The sequence below is a fragment of the Podarcis pityusensis genome (genome assembly GCF_964106645.2).
Source record: "Podarcis pityusensis genome assembly, chromosome: 12".
NCBI classification, from domain to species: Eukaryota; Metazoa; Chordata; class Lepidosauria; order Squamata; family Lacertidae; genus Podarcis; species Podarcis pityusensis.
In genome coordinates this window covers 14,656,626-14,674,018 of record NC_138037.1, presented here as the reverse complement: position 1 = coordinate 14,674,018, position 17,393 = coordinate 14,656,626, and the positions used below count along the sequence as shown (strand labels likewise).

At 42.2% G+C, this 17,393-nt stretch overlaps 1 protein-coding gene across 6 annotated transcripts in view; it reads left to right on the top strand.

The window, feature by feature from the left end:
- DIP2C (disco interacting protein 2 homolog C) overlaps positions 1-17,393 on the top strand; it is a 293,125-nt gene that overhangs the window by 184,259 nt on the left and 91,473 nt on the right. For all 6 annotated transcript variants that reach the window (XM_080973978.1, XM_080973976.1, XM_080973975.1 and 3 more), the window contains 2 exons: positions 7,353-7,478; positions 9,508-9,717. In XM_080973978.1, coding sequence (XP_080830104.1) covers positions 7,353-7,478; positions 9,508-9,717 — 336 coding nt within the window. The remainder of the gene's footprint in view (positions 1-7,352; positions 7,479-9,507; positions 9,718-17,393) is intronic.

The following is a 17,393-nucleotide window of genomic DNA, read 5'->3' as shown; positions in this document are numbered from 1 at the left end:
TGCTTTATCACCTGTCACTACCAATTAGCACGTGTCATTATCCTGTTGCTAATAGACACTTGGCACCAAAATTAATTATATAGTCATAATACCTAAAATCTGAGCATTCCCAGCAATTCTCACTAAGCGCATCCGCAATTTCTCTAGTAAGCAATGACAGCGGGCCAAGTAAGGTTTCACTTAACCCATAACAATCAAATATGTATTAGATTCTTACTTATATTTGGAGGATGAATTTGCCTAAATTCATCATTAATAATAAATATTAGTATTATCGCCACCTGCAAAGATGAAGCTATCACCATTTATAGGTTGTTTGGACATTCTGTCTTGTAAGTTTAATTGAAGTCAGTAGCCAGAATCCAGATGGTTAGCATGGGATGCCTAGCCAGTCTTTGGTGAGATAGAGATAGAGATAGAGATGATAGAGATGATAGAGATGATAGAGATGATAGAGATAGAGATAGAGATAGAGATAAGGATAGAGATAAGGATAGAGATAGAGATAGAGATAGAGATAGAGATAGAGATAGAGATAGAGATAGAGATAGACACAGACACACACACACACACACACACACACACACACACACACACGCCACTGAGCATGCTCAGTCTTCAATTAGGCTGTTTTTACTCTTCCCCCTTCTCTTTCAACATCTCCTGCATTTCTGCAAACCTTGGGGTTCCCCCAAGCTCTGATCAGCCTCCAAAAAAATCTCTTTGTGGACTGTGCTATCCTTGTTACATAAGGATTTAGCACTTGGGGGAATGAGTTCTCTATAAGCAGTATAGGATATCAAAATAGCTATAAAGCACTGCCAGATATATGAAGGTGGTTGCATGATCCTCTGCCAGTGTGCTGTTTCTCTCTCCAGATAATGTATTTGGGAACAGAATTGAATGTTAGGCTTCTCCATGGGAAAAAAACACCAGGCTTTTGCCAGCTGTCAAACTGGGGGACACCCAAACAATATCTGCCTTCTTTAAAAGCTGAATATCCAGAGCAGAAATAAAGCACACATAACGCAGGGGGAGAAAAGGGCTGCAAGCCTTAATCAAAAGAGCAATCGGCTAAGGGTGCAACCCTGCTACCTGTGTGAGGAGGGCAGGGTGCAGACTCCAGCTCTGCTGAGAGTACAGTAATGATAGGTATTGCCATGACAACATGAGACCCTTCCCATTTCTCATAGGGCATGGGGTGTGTGTAAACCTTCCCAAGCCCATAGGATAGCTGTGGTCTGTGGGGCCTCCCCATGTGGCCCATGCCACACCACCCTGCCCTGTGGGGCAATTAAACCAGGGGGTGGGGTGGGGAGCCTTCCACTTTTGGCTAATCTTGGTAGCGAGGGAGGGAAGGAGTTAACCCTCTCCTTCCTGCGTGCTGCAGTTTCCGTGAACATCTTGCCCCTGGAGCAATTAGCATTGAGAAGTTTTCAGTCCTAATTGCTGTGGGGAGGGGGGCAGGGAATGAATGAATGTGACAAAGTGTGTTTAGGTCTGTAAATGTATATGTCAGCGTGTATGAGAGAGGAAGTGGATGTCCCCCCCAAAAAGGTAATCTGCAATGGAATGTAGGCCTCGGGCTCCCTAATGAGCCATATATTTATGCTTCCTAGGCCCCAGCATAAGTGGGATCTGCAGGCCAAGTCTTTGCCTCCCTGCTGGTCCGTAACTGTGAGCAATGTGGAAGAAGGGACTTCACTGTTTAGCCCTCACTGTACAGCTGCTATCTCTGGGGTGGGTTGAGGGAAGGAGTAAGCCAGACCATCTTTCACCTGTGTGTGGGCCTTTTATCCACTATTCTCCATTAATGGCGCATCAGATCGTACACTAGTAATGTAGTTGATGGGGACTAGTTTTAAGTACCACTCATGATGGATGTGGGTTAAGGAAACACTTGCTTGTCTCTCCACCCCATCCTCCATTTTAATTCTGGTGTGTTTCTGTAGTAAGGGAAAGAGGAAGAAATATTGCAGGCAGCCTTTCATTCAGGCAGCAAATAAATTGTAAGTTAACATATGCATCCTCAATATCTCAGGAAAAAGAGAATCGATATAGAGGGTTTTTGGTAATGTGCAAAGTGGTCTACGTTTAATTGGTTAAAAGACAGGTGGTTAATCAACTAAAAATTGGGGCTGGCAGACCTAGAAATAAGCCAACAGTACTGGCAGGAGAAGGATTTCCGTGTCGAAAAGGTGAAATGAGATGAATATCTTTCTCTAGTCTGGTCTTTAAGCAGAAACAGGATACACATGTATCACAGATAATTTAGTAAAATGCATAGGGTTGAACTTGATGTCTTTAGAAGTCCCACATTTGGTTTGCACCAGATTAATCAGGATGAATTTACACTTTTTAGCTAAAGCAGTAAAATAATAGGAGTCCCAAGCAATATGATGAATAGGCTCGTTCCCTTGCAGTCACACGGCAGGCTTCATAAGGAGGTTGAAAGAATCTTGGCCTACTAACATGGAAACTTTAAATATTTACTAGGTAACACTTGATTGTACTGAGAAAGGCATGCAGTGCTGTGAGCCAAGGTGGAAGTAATAAATCACCTACAGGCTACAGTGCATTAGGGTTTTTTTCTGTGTCTCTAGAACTGTGCTGAAATTACCAAGATATGGAAGTCTTTTCTGTAAAGGGGAAAGCCTTGTTTATTGTATGCAATAAGAGACAGGAAGACTGTTTCCATGCTTAAAGAGAGCACGTTCAGTTTCCTCTGGATCTAGGAAGTTGCAGAACCTGCAAGGAATCATTAAGTTATAAAGCTATTTATGCTTCTGAGGCAGTTATATTTTCTTTTGTGAAGTAGAGGAGTTGTTAGGTTTGGAAACTAGCTTTGCTGCCACTGCAGGTGGTTTGGGGAAGGGGTGCAGATGGATGAACTAGGAAGCAAACAGGCAGGTGGGAATGTGACTGCCTTATTAACCACTGCAGATATCTTCATTGCAATCCAGTGTCTGCACTGCAAGATGATATGATTTGATACGAGAGAGAAAGATAATAATACTTATTTAGAAGAGAATTTACACACCACCCTTTTTGCAAAACATCAAAATATTGCAGGTGATATGGACCTCATCCTTGAATGGACTTCCGCTTTGGTAGAACATGAGGAGACACATTTCCTGTATTCTCTGCAGAATACTACCCTCCTTTGTTGTCCGAAGTTCTGATCACCACAAGCTCACTTCATAATCTCTCTATGCATTTGGCAGTGTGCCTGTGGCCAAAGCCAACCACGTAGTGAAATTTTGGTAACATAAATGATGGTGTGAAGCTGCCCCAACGAGCAAAAGCGTTAAATAAAATGGGAAATGTTTTTGTGTTGGACAGAATTAAAAATAACTAGACATTTACAGAGATAGACCCAGCGTTTCAACCCATATCTGCTGCAGTCATATGGAAAGAAGTGGGAGTCCGGTTTAAGGAGCAAAAACATGTGAGCTGGAGGAACTGAATCTTCTTGTTCCTGTATAGCCCATACCTGGGTTCCAGTAGCAAGTGAGGCTGCCATTCATGGGTGAAGGGGCTAATTAGTGGATGCAGGAAAGAGTTTTTCCCACACACCCACACTCCCTTTTTGGCTCTTGAAATCTGACCCCCCCACCCTGCATTCTACATGAATGCATAGAATCTGACCTCAAGGACAGGGAGAGCCCTGAACGTCAACTAGGGAGATCTTACTGAAACCTCTGCACAGCCATGAAGCCTTGTTGGTGATCTTGAGGTGCTCACTATTACTCATGTGATCCACCTCTCCAGGTTGTTGTGAGGATAAAACTGTGCAAAGCATTGGCTTAGTAGTAGTAGTAGTAGTAGTAGTAGTAGTAGTAGCCACATCTACTTTATCCCTAACTTTTACTATTTATTATCAGGCCACCTAGAATAAATGCTTGACAGGTTGAGTAATGAATCTTGCGCAGACATCCTCAGCGCAAGTCAAGCAATTAGCCTTCCCAATCTTGTCACTTCATTTTGCACTGTTTATATTGATTCTCTAAGAATAGCAAGAAGCACAAACTGAATCCAGTGTATGAGCCAACCAACCAAGAAGGGAAAGAAGATCAAAGGGAAGGAAACGGAAGGGTAATATCTGCTAGCATACAGCAGAGTGGTTATGTTTTATTTAGCGGATCATATTTTTCTATTCTGGCTTTTCTTAAGAAGAGAGAGAAGCAGGCAGGAGAAGCAGAGAAACCCTCACAAAACAATAGCAACCCTATTTCTAAAAAAATATAAAGGAACCTGGGGGGTAAAAAAACCCTGAAAAGCAGCTGTTCTGTGTTCAAACTAAGCAACAGAGAAAATACAATTTGAACTGTAGCAGCAGATATAAAACAACAGTTTATATGTCAGAGGTTTGTCTTCAAAGGAATGCCCTGAAATCCTTTTTAAAAGTTAATAGGGACATACATTGGATAAAATGAGCAGATACATTATTATCTGCCTGTTCAATAGGCCATTGTAGGCCATGGGTCTAAGCATATTTACTAGGAATTAATTAAAATTTTATTTGACTTCCCAATAAACAAGTGTTTGGGTTAGATGTTGGTGTGCAGAATGCTTTGCTGATAAAAATAATAATAATTCTGAATTCTTCCGCAGAACAGTACCTGTGGGGTAGAGTATTAACACCCTGATTTAACCTATGTGGAATTGAAAATAAATGCTAACCCTATATTACACTAATACAGTGGTGTCTCGGGTTAAGTACTTAATTCGTTCTGGAGGTCCATTCTTAACCTGAAACTGTTCTTAACCTGAAGCACCACTTTAGCTAATGGAGCCTCCCGCTGCTGCTGCGCCACTGGAGCACTATTTCTGTTCTCATCCTGAAGCAAAGTTCTTAACCCGAGGTACTATTCCTGGGTTGCAGAGTCTGTAACCTGAAGCATATGTAACCTGAAGCGTATGTAACCTGAAGCGTATGTAACCCGAGGTACCACTGTACTGGATCCCCCCCCCCCCCCGGTGTTTGCGCTCTCTCTCTCTCTCTCTCTCTCTCTTTCTCTCTCATTGTCCAGTCCAGATTGTTAGCAATGTTTCAAGTCTCAGAGTGGGAAAAAGCTCCCCTTTCCCTGTTTATTAGGACCCTGAGACTGAGCAAGCTGCACTTTTGTATATTAGAAGACGGCATGGCTTCTTTTCAATTAATTCAATACGCGATAAGGAAAACTGTATGTGGAAGTGTACTTTAAGTAGTCTGGAAACTTGGCATTAATGGTCTTGAGCTCTTTTTCTGAGAGCATAAACGGTTAAAGCCAAGATTTTATATTACTTGAATTCTAAGTATTGCGGCTTCTGTTTTGTGGCGTTTCCTAACTTGGGCTGGTTCACTGAATTTCAGACAAGCTTCTTGACAGTTAAGTACAGTTGCTTTCGGTTGATCTTATTTCCAAGTAATGTGTTCAGCATCCTGGCTTTTATAAGCTCACCCTCACTATATTTATTCAGAAACGCTTTTGTTTTGTTTTGTTTTCATTGGGGCTATTTCCCCAGTAAACTTAGTATCCTTATCATTGTTGCATTACACTAGAAATATACTTTCATACCCTCCATCAGTGAAGATGGTTCAAAATTTATCCTTTAAACAACAAACAAGATACAAGTACTTTTCTTAATCCATGTTTATGTGTCAAAAAAACATAATCCATGTCTGTTTTCCCTTATTCTTTTCATATTCCTGCCCACTTGCTGTCTCTCAGCAAAAGAAACTTGTCTTCAAAGAGAGCTTGTCTGTCTGAAACATGACTATAATCTTAAAGGCTATTTCACAAATGCATTCTACTCGCTGTGATCTAATTTTGAGCCTTTATTAGCTAATACAACTATAGAAGTGTTCTGTACTTATGGCATAAAAGCCAACACAGGCTTCAGAATTGGATCATTTATTTAGATGCTTTCCAACCAGTCTCCCTTTTATTTCTCGAAAGATGTATAGGTTAGACCCAGATACAGTCATACTTTGAGTAGAGCCATTGAAATCAGTGGGTCTTAAGTCAGTCATCACTAACTTTCAGTGGGCCGCTAAGTACAGTTATAACTTTATCCAATCCCGTGAATTTTATGAAGCAATTCAATAAGGCAAAATATATTTCTAAGATCAGCAAGTGATCGGGCTTCTCTGATATCCTTGGGCTGTTTCTGTTGCTAGTACAAAATGCATTAAGTCTGAAATGCAATGTTTCATCTGATTAGTCATGCTTTGTTTCCAGATAAGTTCCAAGTTGGATGGCAGACTAACTTAAACTTTCCAGATTGGGGTTGAAGTGCTAACACCCCCTGTTTTTCTCCCTGGCAGTGCAGCTGTGCTTTAACAGCTGCATGACAGGCAGAAATTCAGAATGGAAGACAAGCTTATAGTGGGAAAAACTAACTTGTGAATTTGCCAGAAGAAAGAGGAGCAGCCCTCATAAAGGAACATCACTTCTTTGAGCTCTAATAGAGTAGAGTTTGAATATTTGGTGACACAGTAATCCAATCCTATATAGTAGAGGTGGCTTACCTGCAGCACTCCAGATGTTGCTGGACTACAACTCCCATCATCTCTGACCATTCACCATGCTGGCTGAGGCTCATGGGAAATGGAGTCCAAAAGCATTTGTAGCCCCAGAGTTTCCTCATCCCTTCTATATAGTGATGCTTTGTAGGCAAATATGTTGAGAATGACTATGCCCCGGCATTTGCTGATCAAACTGTCTTTCTTTCTTAGATTTGTATACTGCTTTAGATTACAAAAAGTGACTTCAGAATAGTTTACAATACACTAAAAACAATAAAACAGTTAAAAAACCAAATCCAAATAGTAGCAAAAACTAATGAAGAACCACCAAATGAAGCTAGCAGCCAACTAGCAACCAGAGAGACTGAAAAGGTTATAATCAAATAATCAAACTGAAAAGGTTATAATCAACGTGTAAAGCGTGTTCTTTGCACTGTAGCTCAGCTTTTTCCATACAATAAACCATTCTTAGCACTGGAACTTGTTTCACAGAGTGTGTGTTTAGTTATTGTAACACATTTTAGCATTAGTCCAATACATGCCTTCCTGCTTTATTTCTCTGAGAACCCCTGCAAAATTGGGTTTCTCCTCATCTTCCTCCTGATTATTATTATAAATATATATAATCAGTAAAGCATATATAAACAATTACAAATGTAAAAACATTTAAAAATGTGTACACAATTAAAAAAAAAACAGCTGAAAAACAAATACACGTGAAGCAATGTTTTGAAGGGTGCATAAGTATGTCTCTGACTAAGGAATTTACACGGTCACAGTTGCCCGTGTTTGTGACCTCTCCTGCTGGCATTCCAAACTGATATTTAGGTTTTCATTCCAGATGTTCATACAGAAGCAGTCCAGGCAGCTCTTGCAAAACATAAAGAAAGGAAGATGGCAGTGCCTATGCCATCCAAGCGACGTTCATTGGTGGTGCAAACATCGATGGACGCCTACACACCTCCAGGTAAGAAACTAACACAACATCCATTAACGTGAAATTTTAAAGCTTTTTTTTTTTTTTTAGCAGTTTGCTAATCACAAGTTAGGGTCGCGGGTGGCGCTGTGGGTTAAACCACAGAGCCTAGGTCAGCGGTTCGAATCCCCGCGACGGGGTGAGCTCCCGTTGCTCGGTCCCTGCTCCTGCCAACCTAACAGTTCGAAAGCACGTCAAAGTGCAAGTAGATAAATAGGTACCGCTCCGGCGGGAAGGTAAACAGCATTTCCATGCGCTGCTCTGGTTCAACAGAAGCGTCTTAGTCATGCTGGTCACATGACCAGGAAGCTGTACGCCGGCTCCCTCGGCAAATAAAGTGAGATGAGCGCCGCAACCCCAGAATCGGTCACGACTGGGCCTAATGGTCAGGGGTCCCTTTACCTTTACCTAATCGCAAGTTAGCATTAATTTAATATGATAGTATCACAATTGGATGCATTTTAAAAGTAGGGTTGTGGGACAGCCTCAGATTTGCAGTAGTTCTTGCCCCACTCAGAAACAGTGTGATAGGGTCATGTTTATTTGTAAATAAGTAGTTTTGTGATGAATGGGACTAACTTCCAAGTATGTTTGTATAGGATTGGAGCTAGGGCTGGACAAGATCTGGTTTTCAACATCGCAATATATCGCCAGTTGTGCAGAGGCACAGGCTGGTGTCACGGTTTTTCCCACATTGTGATTTTTGCATGGCAAGCGCACATACCATGATTCGCAGTGTATTGCCAGGTCAAAAATTATGAAACCGATATCATGATAAGGACTTGGTTTTGTACGATATATTACCCAGCCCTAAAACACAATAGATTGCCAGGTCAAAAACGATATGGACTTCAGACTGGTTTTGGACAATATATTGATAATTGGAGCCCAAATCAGCCTGGCTTTTTGTGCACGTCTGAGCAGCCCCACATATTAAGATGCACAAATGGGGCACTGCTTTGAATCCCACTTCCATGGGAAATCATTTCAAAGAAGGGCCTCTTCTGTTGTGGTGCACAGGGCCCACAGGACAACAACGGTTCGTATTTTTGGCATAAGTCTAAAATGTCCTTGTAGCCAAGAAGTTGAATGAACATAAATATCACTTAATTCATTGGGATTTAACTGCAGCCAGGTCTGTGGGCATAGGTCTGGATCAGGGGTCAGCAAACTTTTTCAGCAGGGGGCTGGTCCACTCTCCCTCAGACCTTGTGGGGGGCTGGACTATATTTTGAAAAAAAAAAAGAACAAATTCCTATGCCCCCCAAATAACCCAGAGATGCATTTTAAATAAAATCACACATTCTACTCATGTAAAAACACCAGACAAGCCCCACAAATAACCCAGAGAGGCATTTTAAATAAAAGGGCACATTCTACTTATGTAAAACACACTGATTCCCGGACCATCCACGGGCCAGATTGAGAAGGCAATTGGGCCCGATCCGGCCCCCAGGCTTTAGTTTGCCTACGCATGGTCTGGATCTTCATTCTGCCAAGCCTTCAGCACCTGAGCATCAGACTAATTTGCACAGTTTTTACATTTAGACTGGGCTGAAATGATAACTTTTTAGTTGAAAGGGGAGGCTTTAAGGGTGCAGTTCCCTCCCAAACATTGTCTTTCTTGCTGCTGTTACCCCTCTCCAATTCTACTTCGGCCAGCCTTGTGCCCTGTCCCCCCTCCCCCCCGCCAAATAAATATGACTACTTTTGAAGGTAAAGTGTACTCCTTGGGTAGAGAAACACTTCTGCTTCAGATGACTAATAAGGTAAACATAGCCTTATTTTGACAGATCTTCCTCTCTGTCAATTCTCCAGTATTCGTCTTCTTCTAACAAAACACATAGTGAAACATGTTGCATGAAACTCTGGCCATGTTCAGTTCAACTGTCTATATTACTGCTTTCAAATTGCTCACTTTTTGGGGGAGGGGGGGACCACTGTGCCTTGGACGTTGCCACTTTGTCTCCATGTTCATTGTCTTCCCATTAAAGCTTTTGTCACCTTTTTGCAATCTTAGATACCTCATCTGGTTCAGAAGACGAAGGCTCCGTACAGGGCGATTCACAGGGAACTCCAACGTCAAGCCAAGGGAGTATAAATATGGAACACTGGATCAGCCAAGCCATCCATGGCTCTACCACATCTACCACATCTTCATCTTCAACGCAAAGTGGCGGCAGCGGTGCTGCACATAGGCTAGCTGATGTAATGGCGCAAACGCATATAGGTGTGTTTACTTCCGGTTTTATCTCTCTTTCCTTCCCCCCTGCGCATACAGTGTATGTCCTTTGGACCTCAGAATGTCCTGGATTTCTTTGAAAGGTTTTTTACCATTTATTGAAACAAGTGAAAGTCATTTTGTGTACATTTCCCATCAGCTCTTCTGTTGTTGTTTTCTTTAAAAAAAAGAAAATCCTCTGGTAGTGTTAATTGGATGATACACTTTCAGAATTCAGAGAACGAGTGAGATAATAACTTCTTTAGGGCCAAGCAAGGTTTACCATGGTGTTTGTAAGCTTTTGGATTGCACAGAATACTTCCTCATACTGGATATTCAAGGGTGAACATGGGAATATATATATATATCTTTCTGAGCAAGCACATGGTATTAAGTATCTGTGAGCAGACTGATGTTTTAGTCAAGATTGTAATGAAGAATGTTTGAAAAAAAATGTGGCAGGATTTCTTTTTATGTTCTTAAATTCTGTTCACATGGCTAGCATGTCGAATGACCATGCATAGAAGGGGCAGAATGGGATCTGGGAGGCAGGCCCTGCTCCATCGTCTGCATGGTAAGGTATGTTCACATGAATGGGCCATACAAACATACAAGCTTTTTGCTTGCAGTTGGGTCCCCTGCAAATGCAGGTTTTGTGTTGACGTGGAGAATCCTGTATCTGTAGGGTCTGTTCAAATAACCAAATGATGGGGGGAAGGATGTGCCAGTGGCTATCCTACTCTGCCCTCTTCCTTGAGATTTGTACATGGGTGATCATCTGAGTGGAGCTAGACCTACAAATCAGCACCTAGTTCATTGAAGGCAAGTGTCATCAATGCCCATGAGATTTACTTGTAAGTAAACATTCCAGCCTAATCCTAAACACGTTTACATGGAAGTAAATCTCACTTTTTTCTATAGGGTTTACTCTTTAGGTAATAAAGGGGGAGATGTCAGCGACGGTCTCTGAGGGTGGAAGACTATTGCAACCTAATGCAATTTATACTTGATGATTTGTATTTGGTTCTATACATTTGAATTTGGTCCTATGCATTTCTGTGATTTACTTAAAATATGGCTTACTCTTAAGCCGTTACAGCTTTAACTGGCCTAGAATTTTGCCTTGTATTGAGGCTTCACTAAGAAGCAATGGGGGTGGTTCTGAAAATACAAAAGCTTTCTCAGTGACCTTTTTTTGTTTTTAGCCCTTTTAACTAGGATATGAGAAAAAGAAGACAAGGCGACAAGGCCCTTACAGCTTCCATAAGTGTAAAAGAGAGGATTTTGGCAGGTGTCGCTTGTCATAATGAAATCCCCTCTTCTACACAGCTATTAAAGCTGCAGGAGCCCCCTCCTCTTTTATGTTTGAGTTGTAAAAAGAGAGGCGAAAGTTAATTTAGGCATGGAAGGTACAGAGTTAGTATGAACCGAAGTAGATGATATTTCAGTGTTTTGAGTGCTACGTCTTGAACTTCTGTTCCTTCTCTTTTTCCTGGGAAGTCTGGAAGACTCTTCCCCCTACTTTGGTCATCAAGCTGTTCAGCTACTTTGATACCTGCATTTGGCCCTTGTAAAACATAAGCCTTCAGTCCTGTCATGCTTACTTGGGAGCAAGCCACACCAACTCTCCAGAGTTTACTCCTCCCATATGTAAGCCTGGGTCTGTAGTGTGCCTGGCTTGGCATCCCTGTGTTGTATGTACCGAACATTACATAGCATAGAGCCAGTTCATGTTCTGTGGAAGAGAAGAGGGGCACGAAATGTTCTATCCCCGCTCCTTAATTCTAGAGAGTGAAACCAAGACTAATAATAATTTAAGATGCAATCCTAAAGCCTCTCACCTGGGTATAAGCTCCAGTGAATTCAGTATGACATGGTTAGGCTTGCAAGTAGCCTTTCTAGAAGTAGTGTTGGAAAACCTGAATTAGCTAATGCCGTGCCTGAGGACTGAAATAAGGAGCTGGAAACAAACCAACAAAAAACATTTTGGATTTTCCTAATTTGAAGTGTTTCCTTTTGCAACCTTTTAAAAAAGTCCTTAATTGTATTGGACAATTGGCAAAAGTCCTTATTGGGATGCAATCCTATGCACATTTTCCTGTAAGTATGCACCGTTGAGCACAATGGGATTTACCTTTAAGTGGGTATGTATAGGATTGCCCTGTTAATCTCTCTGCAATATTAATCTTGTTCTACTTCGCAACTTTTCCCCATTCTTAAGTAAATGCTACATTCCTTAGATGTACCTCTCAACTTGAAGCTCATCTCTGCTCTCCAAAATATTTTTCAGGAGCCTCTTAGGTTCTCTACAGGTGATTGTCCCTATTTGGAATTCCTCTGTGACTTCCTCTCGGAGTACAGGAGGAAGTTATGACGAATTAAATTTCATCCCATTTCTGAAAGGTTGCATTAGTCACAATGTCTGAATGTTGCATTTAAATATATCTTTATAAAAATAATGTGGCATGTTGTTAATTTTAGACTTGGCGCAGTAACTCTTGCTATTTCTTTTCTTGTATATGTTTGCTGGTGTTGGGGGAAAGATGTTATTCTCAAGAGACTGATGCCTGAATTCATAGTTCCCCAGAGTGTAGAGACCCTAGAAAGTTGGGTAGTGGATCAAATTCTGAACTCCTATGCACCCTGAATGAAGAGCACTGGTCGTGATTAGAACCTACACACATTACATCTGTGAATCCAGGTCCTTCTGATGCAATGGGGGAGGGGGGAGATAACACAGACTGGGTTCATGTACAGGTGCATAGCTGTCAACTTTCAGATTTAAAAATAAGGGATCAGCAGCCTCGAAAATAAGGGATCGGCAGCCTCACCTGTCCCGGGGACAGCCTACAGGATATCTAACAATCCGGGATAGCAGCAGGAAGCAGTGGGAAACAGCGCTGGAATAAGGGAATTTCCTGCAAAAAAAGGGAAGGTTGACAGCTATGTACAGGTGCCATTCAAGGCAGGTGTGCGCACTTGACAAAGTGCACATAAGCCTAATATAGGTTCTTCCAACCAACCCTTTCTGCCAGGAGACTGTGTGAGCCAACTGGGAGCCTATAAATTCTTAAATGCATTTCTAAGAATATTTATACGCTGGGTTTTTTAAGCCCATAAATGGATAGAAGCAAACAAGTGGTTGATAAAGTGAATGCAAAACCCAGAATGGTCAGAAAAAGCATACCTGATCCCATATGGGGCTACGGAAGCAAGTAATTTCCAGACAACAGGGACCACAACTGAGAAAGGCCTCTCGTGTGTTTCTGCCAATTGTTTTAGAAACGTAGGAAGCTCCCTTAGATTGAGTCAGTCCATTGTCCCAGCTAGCTCAGTCCTGTCTTCATCAGTAGTGGGTGAACCTCAAACTTGCAGGATCTACTTTGCTTTTTCCCATGCACAAGTTAAGGTGAGCGCATGGCAAATGTGTCCAGGAAACAAGATATTTATTCCGTCTCCCACAATCCCACCCACTCCATACTTGGAATTATAGAATTGTAGAGTTGGAAGGGACCCCAGAGGGTCATGTAGTCTAACACCCTGCAATGCAGGAATCTCAACTGAAGCATCCATGACAGATGGCAATTCAGTCTGTGCTTAAAAAAAATACTTATATGAAGCTGAGTCCACCACCTCCTGAGGGTGTCTGTTCAATTGTCGAACTGTTCTTACTGTCAGAAAGTTCTTCCTGATGTTTAGTTGGAATCTCCTTTCTTGTAGCTTGGATCCATTGGTTCAAGTCCTACTCTCCAGAGCAGGAGCAAACAAACCTGCTCCATCTTCCAGGTGACAACCCTTTAGAGATTTGAAGATGGCTTTTCTCCCCAGTTTGGGTGACTGCTCAGGCTTTCAGTCTTCATTGTGGACAGCAAGCATAACACACAATGGGCTTGTCATGTGAATCACGCTTTCACTGGCTGAATGCATAGACTGATCCTATTGGCACTTTGTATAGAGGAGTCAAGTCACTAGTTCCCTTTTAAAAAAACAATCCCAGACTGTGAAAGGAATCCGAGGACCAGATTGGTACCAGACACGTCTGTAGTTTTGACTGAAGTTCAATTCCAGCTTCTTAATTAGATGGGAGACAGGTGCTCAGAGCGACCTCTCTCTTCATGATGGGAATGCAAGACGGGTCTCCTTAAATGCTTGTTAGCAGGTAGCGAATGGGAGTAGGCTGCTTTCAAGTTTCTCTCCCAGAGCAGAGAAATTGTACAAGCCTACATTTTTTATTTCGTTTTTTGAAAAATGGAATAGAAAGTCTGACTTTAATAGGTCCAATGGTAGTTCTTTCTCTTATTATAAAGAAGAGAGATTCCTGCAGACTGTGTTCCTGCCCACAAGGTAGGATTTTAAAGAAAAGCAGTCCAGTAATCGGAGTGCTTCATTCATGCCCTAAAAATAGGACAGCACACTGGGGCAATCTCCCCTTCCCAGCACCGTTACTCAGAAATAACAATGTACTTTTGATGACGCCGAAATACAAATTCCCATGTTTCCCTTTGGAAAACACCCTCTGTAAATTACTCTGACTGTGGGAGACATGGTATTATGACAAACTGCTGCATTCTGAAAGTGCTAATTGTGACAAATACGAATTTTTCAAAGGCAGCACTCAATACCTCTGGCTGTGAAGAATGGAAAAACTCCATTCTGAACTCAGTAGGGATCAAGGTCCAAGGTGAAATCTTTACCCTCTTGTTCAGATGCTAAAGAACCCCCAAGGAAGTGTATCGAGCGGGTATGGGGGACCATAACAGGAAATATAACTGGGTTTCAAAGTAACCGCAAACTTGCCCAAGGGTTGTCCAGACCTTTTATGCAGTGCTATTTATTTGAATTAATAATAATAATAATAATAATAATAATAATAATAATAATAAATTTTATTTATTTCCCGCCCTCCCCAGCCGAAGCCAGGCTCAGAGCGGCTAACATCAAATATATAACACATTAACATAAAATCAGACAATCAATTAAAATACATCCTCAAATCAGATCAGGATCAGAATAAAATCCAATCGGATGGCAACCCGCAGATTAGGGTTGGGGACCTTAAATGCTCACCAGGCCCAACTGTTTGTGCTGAACTTATATGGGCCTGTGAGAAAAATTGGGAGGCCACTTTCATGCAAGTTCTTATGAAAGGGGAGAGGGAGTCAGACTGAACCCCGACCAAAGGCCTGGCAGAACAGCTCCGTCTTGCAGGCCCTGCGGAAAGATGTCAAGTCCCACAGGGCCCTAGTCTCTTGTGACAGAGCGTTCCACCAGATTGGAGCCACAGCCGAAAAAGCCCTGGCTCTAGTTGAGGCCAGCCTAACCTCTCTGTGGCCTGGGACCTTCAAGATGTTTTTATTTGAAGACCGTAGGTTCCTTTGTGGGACATACCAGGAGAGGCAGTCCCGTAGGTTTGTGATTTTTTGAATTACGCAGGTGTCCATAAATGCAGCAGGCATAAATTGTTGTTGCAATTGGAAATGAAGGGGGCATCCTAGACAAAAACTGATTCTGCCTGGCTCTTTTGGGGCAGAGAGACTGGACAATCCAGTGCATAGCTACTCAGAAGTCAGCCCCACTGAATTCAATGAGACTTGCTGTCTGGAAAGTGCACATTTCTTTATAGCTTTAAAATAGCCCTCTTGGGGTGTAACACATGTGAAGAGGCCAAGTGTAAAGAAAATGGCAGCAGGAGGCCCATGTTTATCCCTGCCCCTGTCACATGGCTCATATTGCTCCCCACCATTGCCATGTTGGACACGACTTCTGAAGCAGGAAGCCTGCATGATTAAGAAGCCTAAATGGCCAGGATTCTGAACCACACATTTAGGCTGCCTAGGTAGAGCAATGCGGGAGGCAGTGGAAGACAGTAGTGCCTGGCGTGCTCTGGTCCATGGGGTCACAAAGAGTCGGACACGACTAAACAACAACAACAAGGTAGAGCAAGCACCCTGCTTCAGAGGTTATGCCCAGCACAGTAACGATGTGGGTGGGAATAGCTGCACACCTATAGGGACAGAGCTCAGTGTGAGGAACTGCAGCCTTTTTAACCACACTTCCCCTCTTCAGGCAAGTAATGGCCTGATGAGGTCTAATGCTAACCCTCATTGATAAGCACAGAAGAAGAGTCCTGCTGAGACCTTGGCTCATCTTTTCCAGCATCAAAGTGGCCAGCCATATGGCTAGGCCATATGGGAAATCTGTAAGCAGGGCATGAGTGCAACAGCACTCTCCTCGATTGTGCTTCTCAGTAACTGTTAGCCAGAGACATCCAGAGACATCCAGAGACACCGTGCATGTATTTTTTGTGTGAACCTTTGGGACTGTTATTCTTGGGACCTTGTGTGCTAAGTCTACCTCATGCTCAAGCACTGTCTTAACTTTGCTGAAGCATCCTCAGGATGGTCCCACATTTTCTTACATTGACAGCAAGTTCTTATGCCTCCATGCACTGCAATTAAAATTGAGGGGAACTGCTTCTAGGTAATTACTAGAGCTCAGTTCTGTTTGACCAATATTACATCCTTCATGTAGTACAGAGAGTAGTTCAGCAATTGTCGTTGGCAGCAGATTTCCATTTGCAAGTTAACCTTTGAAACAGATGCATAATGTTCCAAACAGAAATTAAAACAGAATTAGCAGAGAATTATTGGAACAAGTTGCCAGATCCAACTTCCACGCATGGTAGTTGCATAAGCTTCGATGCACAATTTGTCAAAAATACCATGTGTCAAAGTATTGCTGTGGTGTCCCATATTTTTAGTCGTTTAAAATGAAAGTCAACACTAAAACTCCTAAACATACTAATACTAAGATTCCCTTACATCAGAAGCCTCAGTTATGCCTTAAATGAATACAGTGGTACGTCGGGTTAAGTACTTAATTCGTTCTGGAGCTCTGTTCTTAACCTGAAACTGTTCTTAACCTGAAGCACCAACTTTAGCTAATTGGGCCTCCTGCTGCTGCTGCGCCGCCGGAGCCCGATTTCTGTTCTCATCCTGAAGCAAAATTCTTAACCCGAGGTAATATTTCTGGGTTAGCAGAGTCTGTAACCTGAAGCGTATGTAACCTGAAGCGTATGTAACCTGAGGTACCACTGTACATACATTGGACTCACTAAGATTATATCAAGGCTATTGAGCAAGAGTAGGAGCAAACTCTTCTCTCACCCCTCTCAAAAACCCTCTGGGGCTTCTTCAATGACCGTATCAAATTCTAACCAAGGTAGTGGGACAACATAGTTTTCATATCATCTTTGTTTTGCTTTATTTGTATTGCTCATGCACATGCTGGAAAGGCAAAGGACCAGTGCCAAACTGCCTTTTGAGGGTGGTCTTTCAATAAGCACATTATTTTGTCACATTATTCTTGTTTCCCAGCGCCACTTACCTTGTACCACCCAAGCTCTCTCCTCTTACTTCTGGGTGGTGCCCACTGTACGCACCTTGGTCTGGAGACTGGGAATAGTGGTGGGATTTGTTGTACAAATGGAAGAGTGCAGGCTGATTAAAAAACAGAAGACGTGGTCAAAAACACAGAAGTTGAAGCCAATTAATGGGAATGGTTGGAATTTTAACAGAGCAACGAATGTAACACTTTTGGTAGTTAGTGACCATTGGAAAAGCTAAATTATGGAAGTGTCATTGCATAAAGAAGAAAGTATTGGATGATCAAACCTTGTTTCTTTA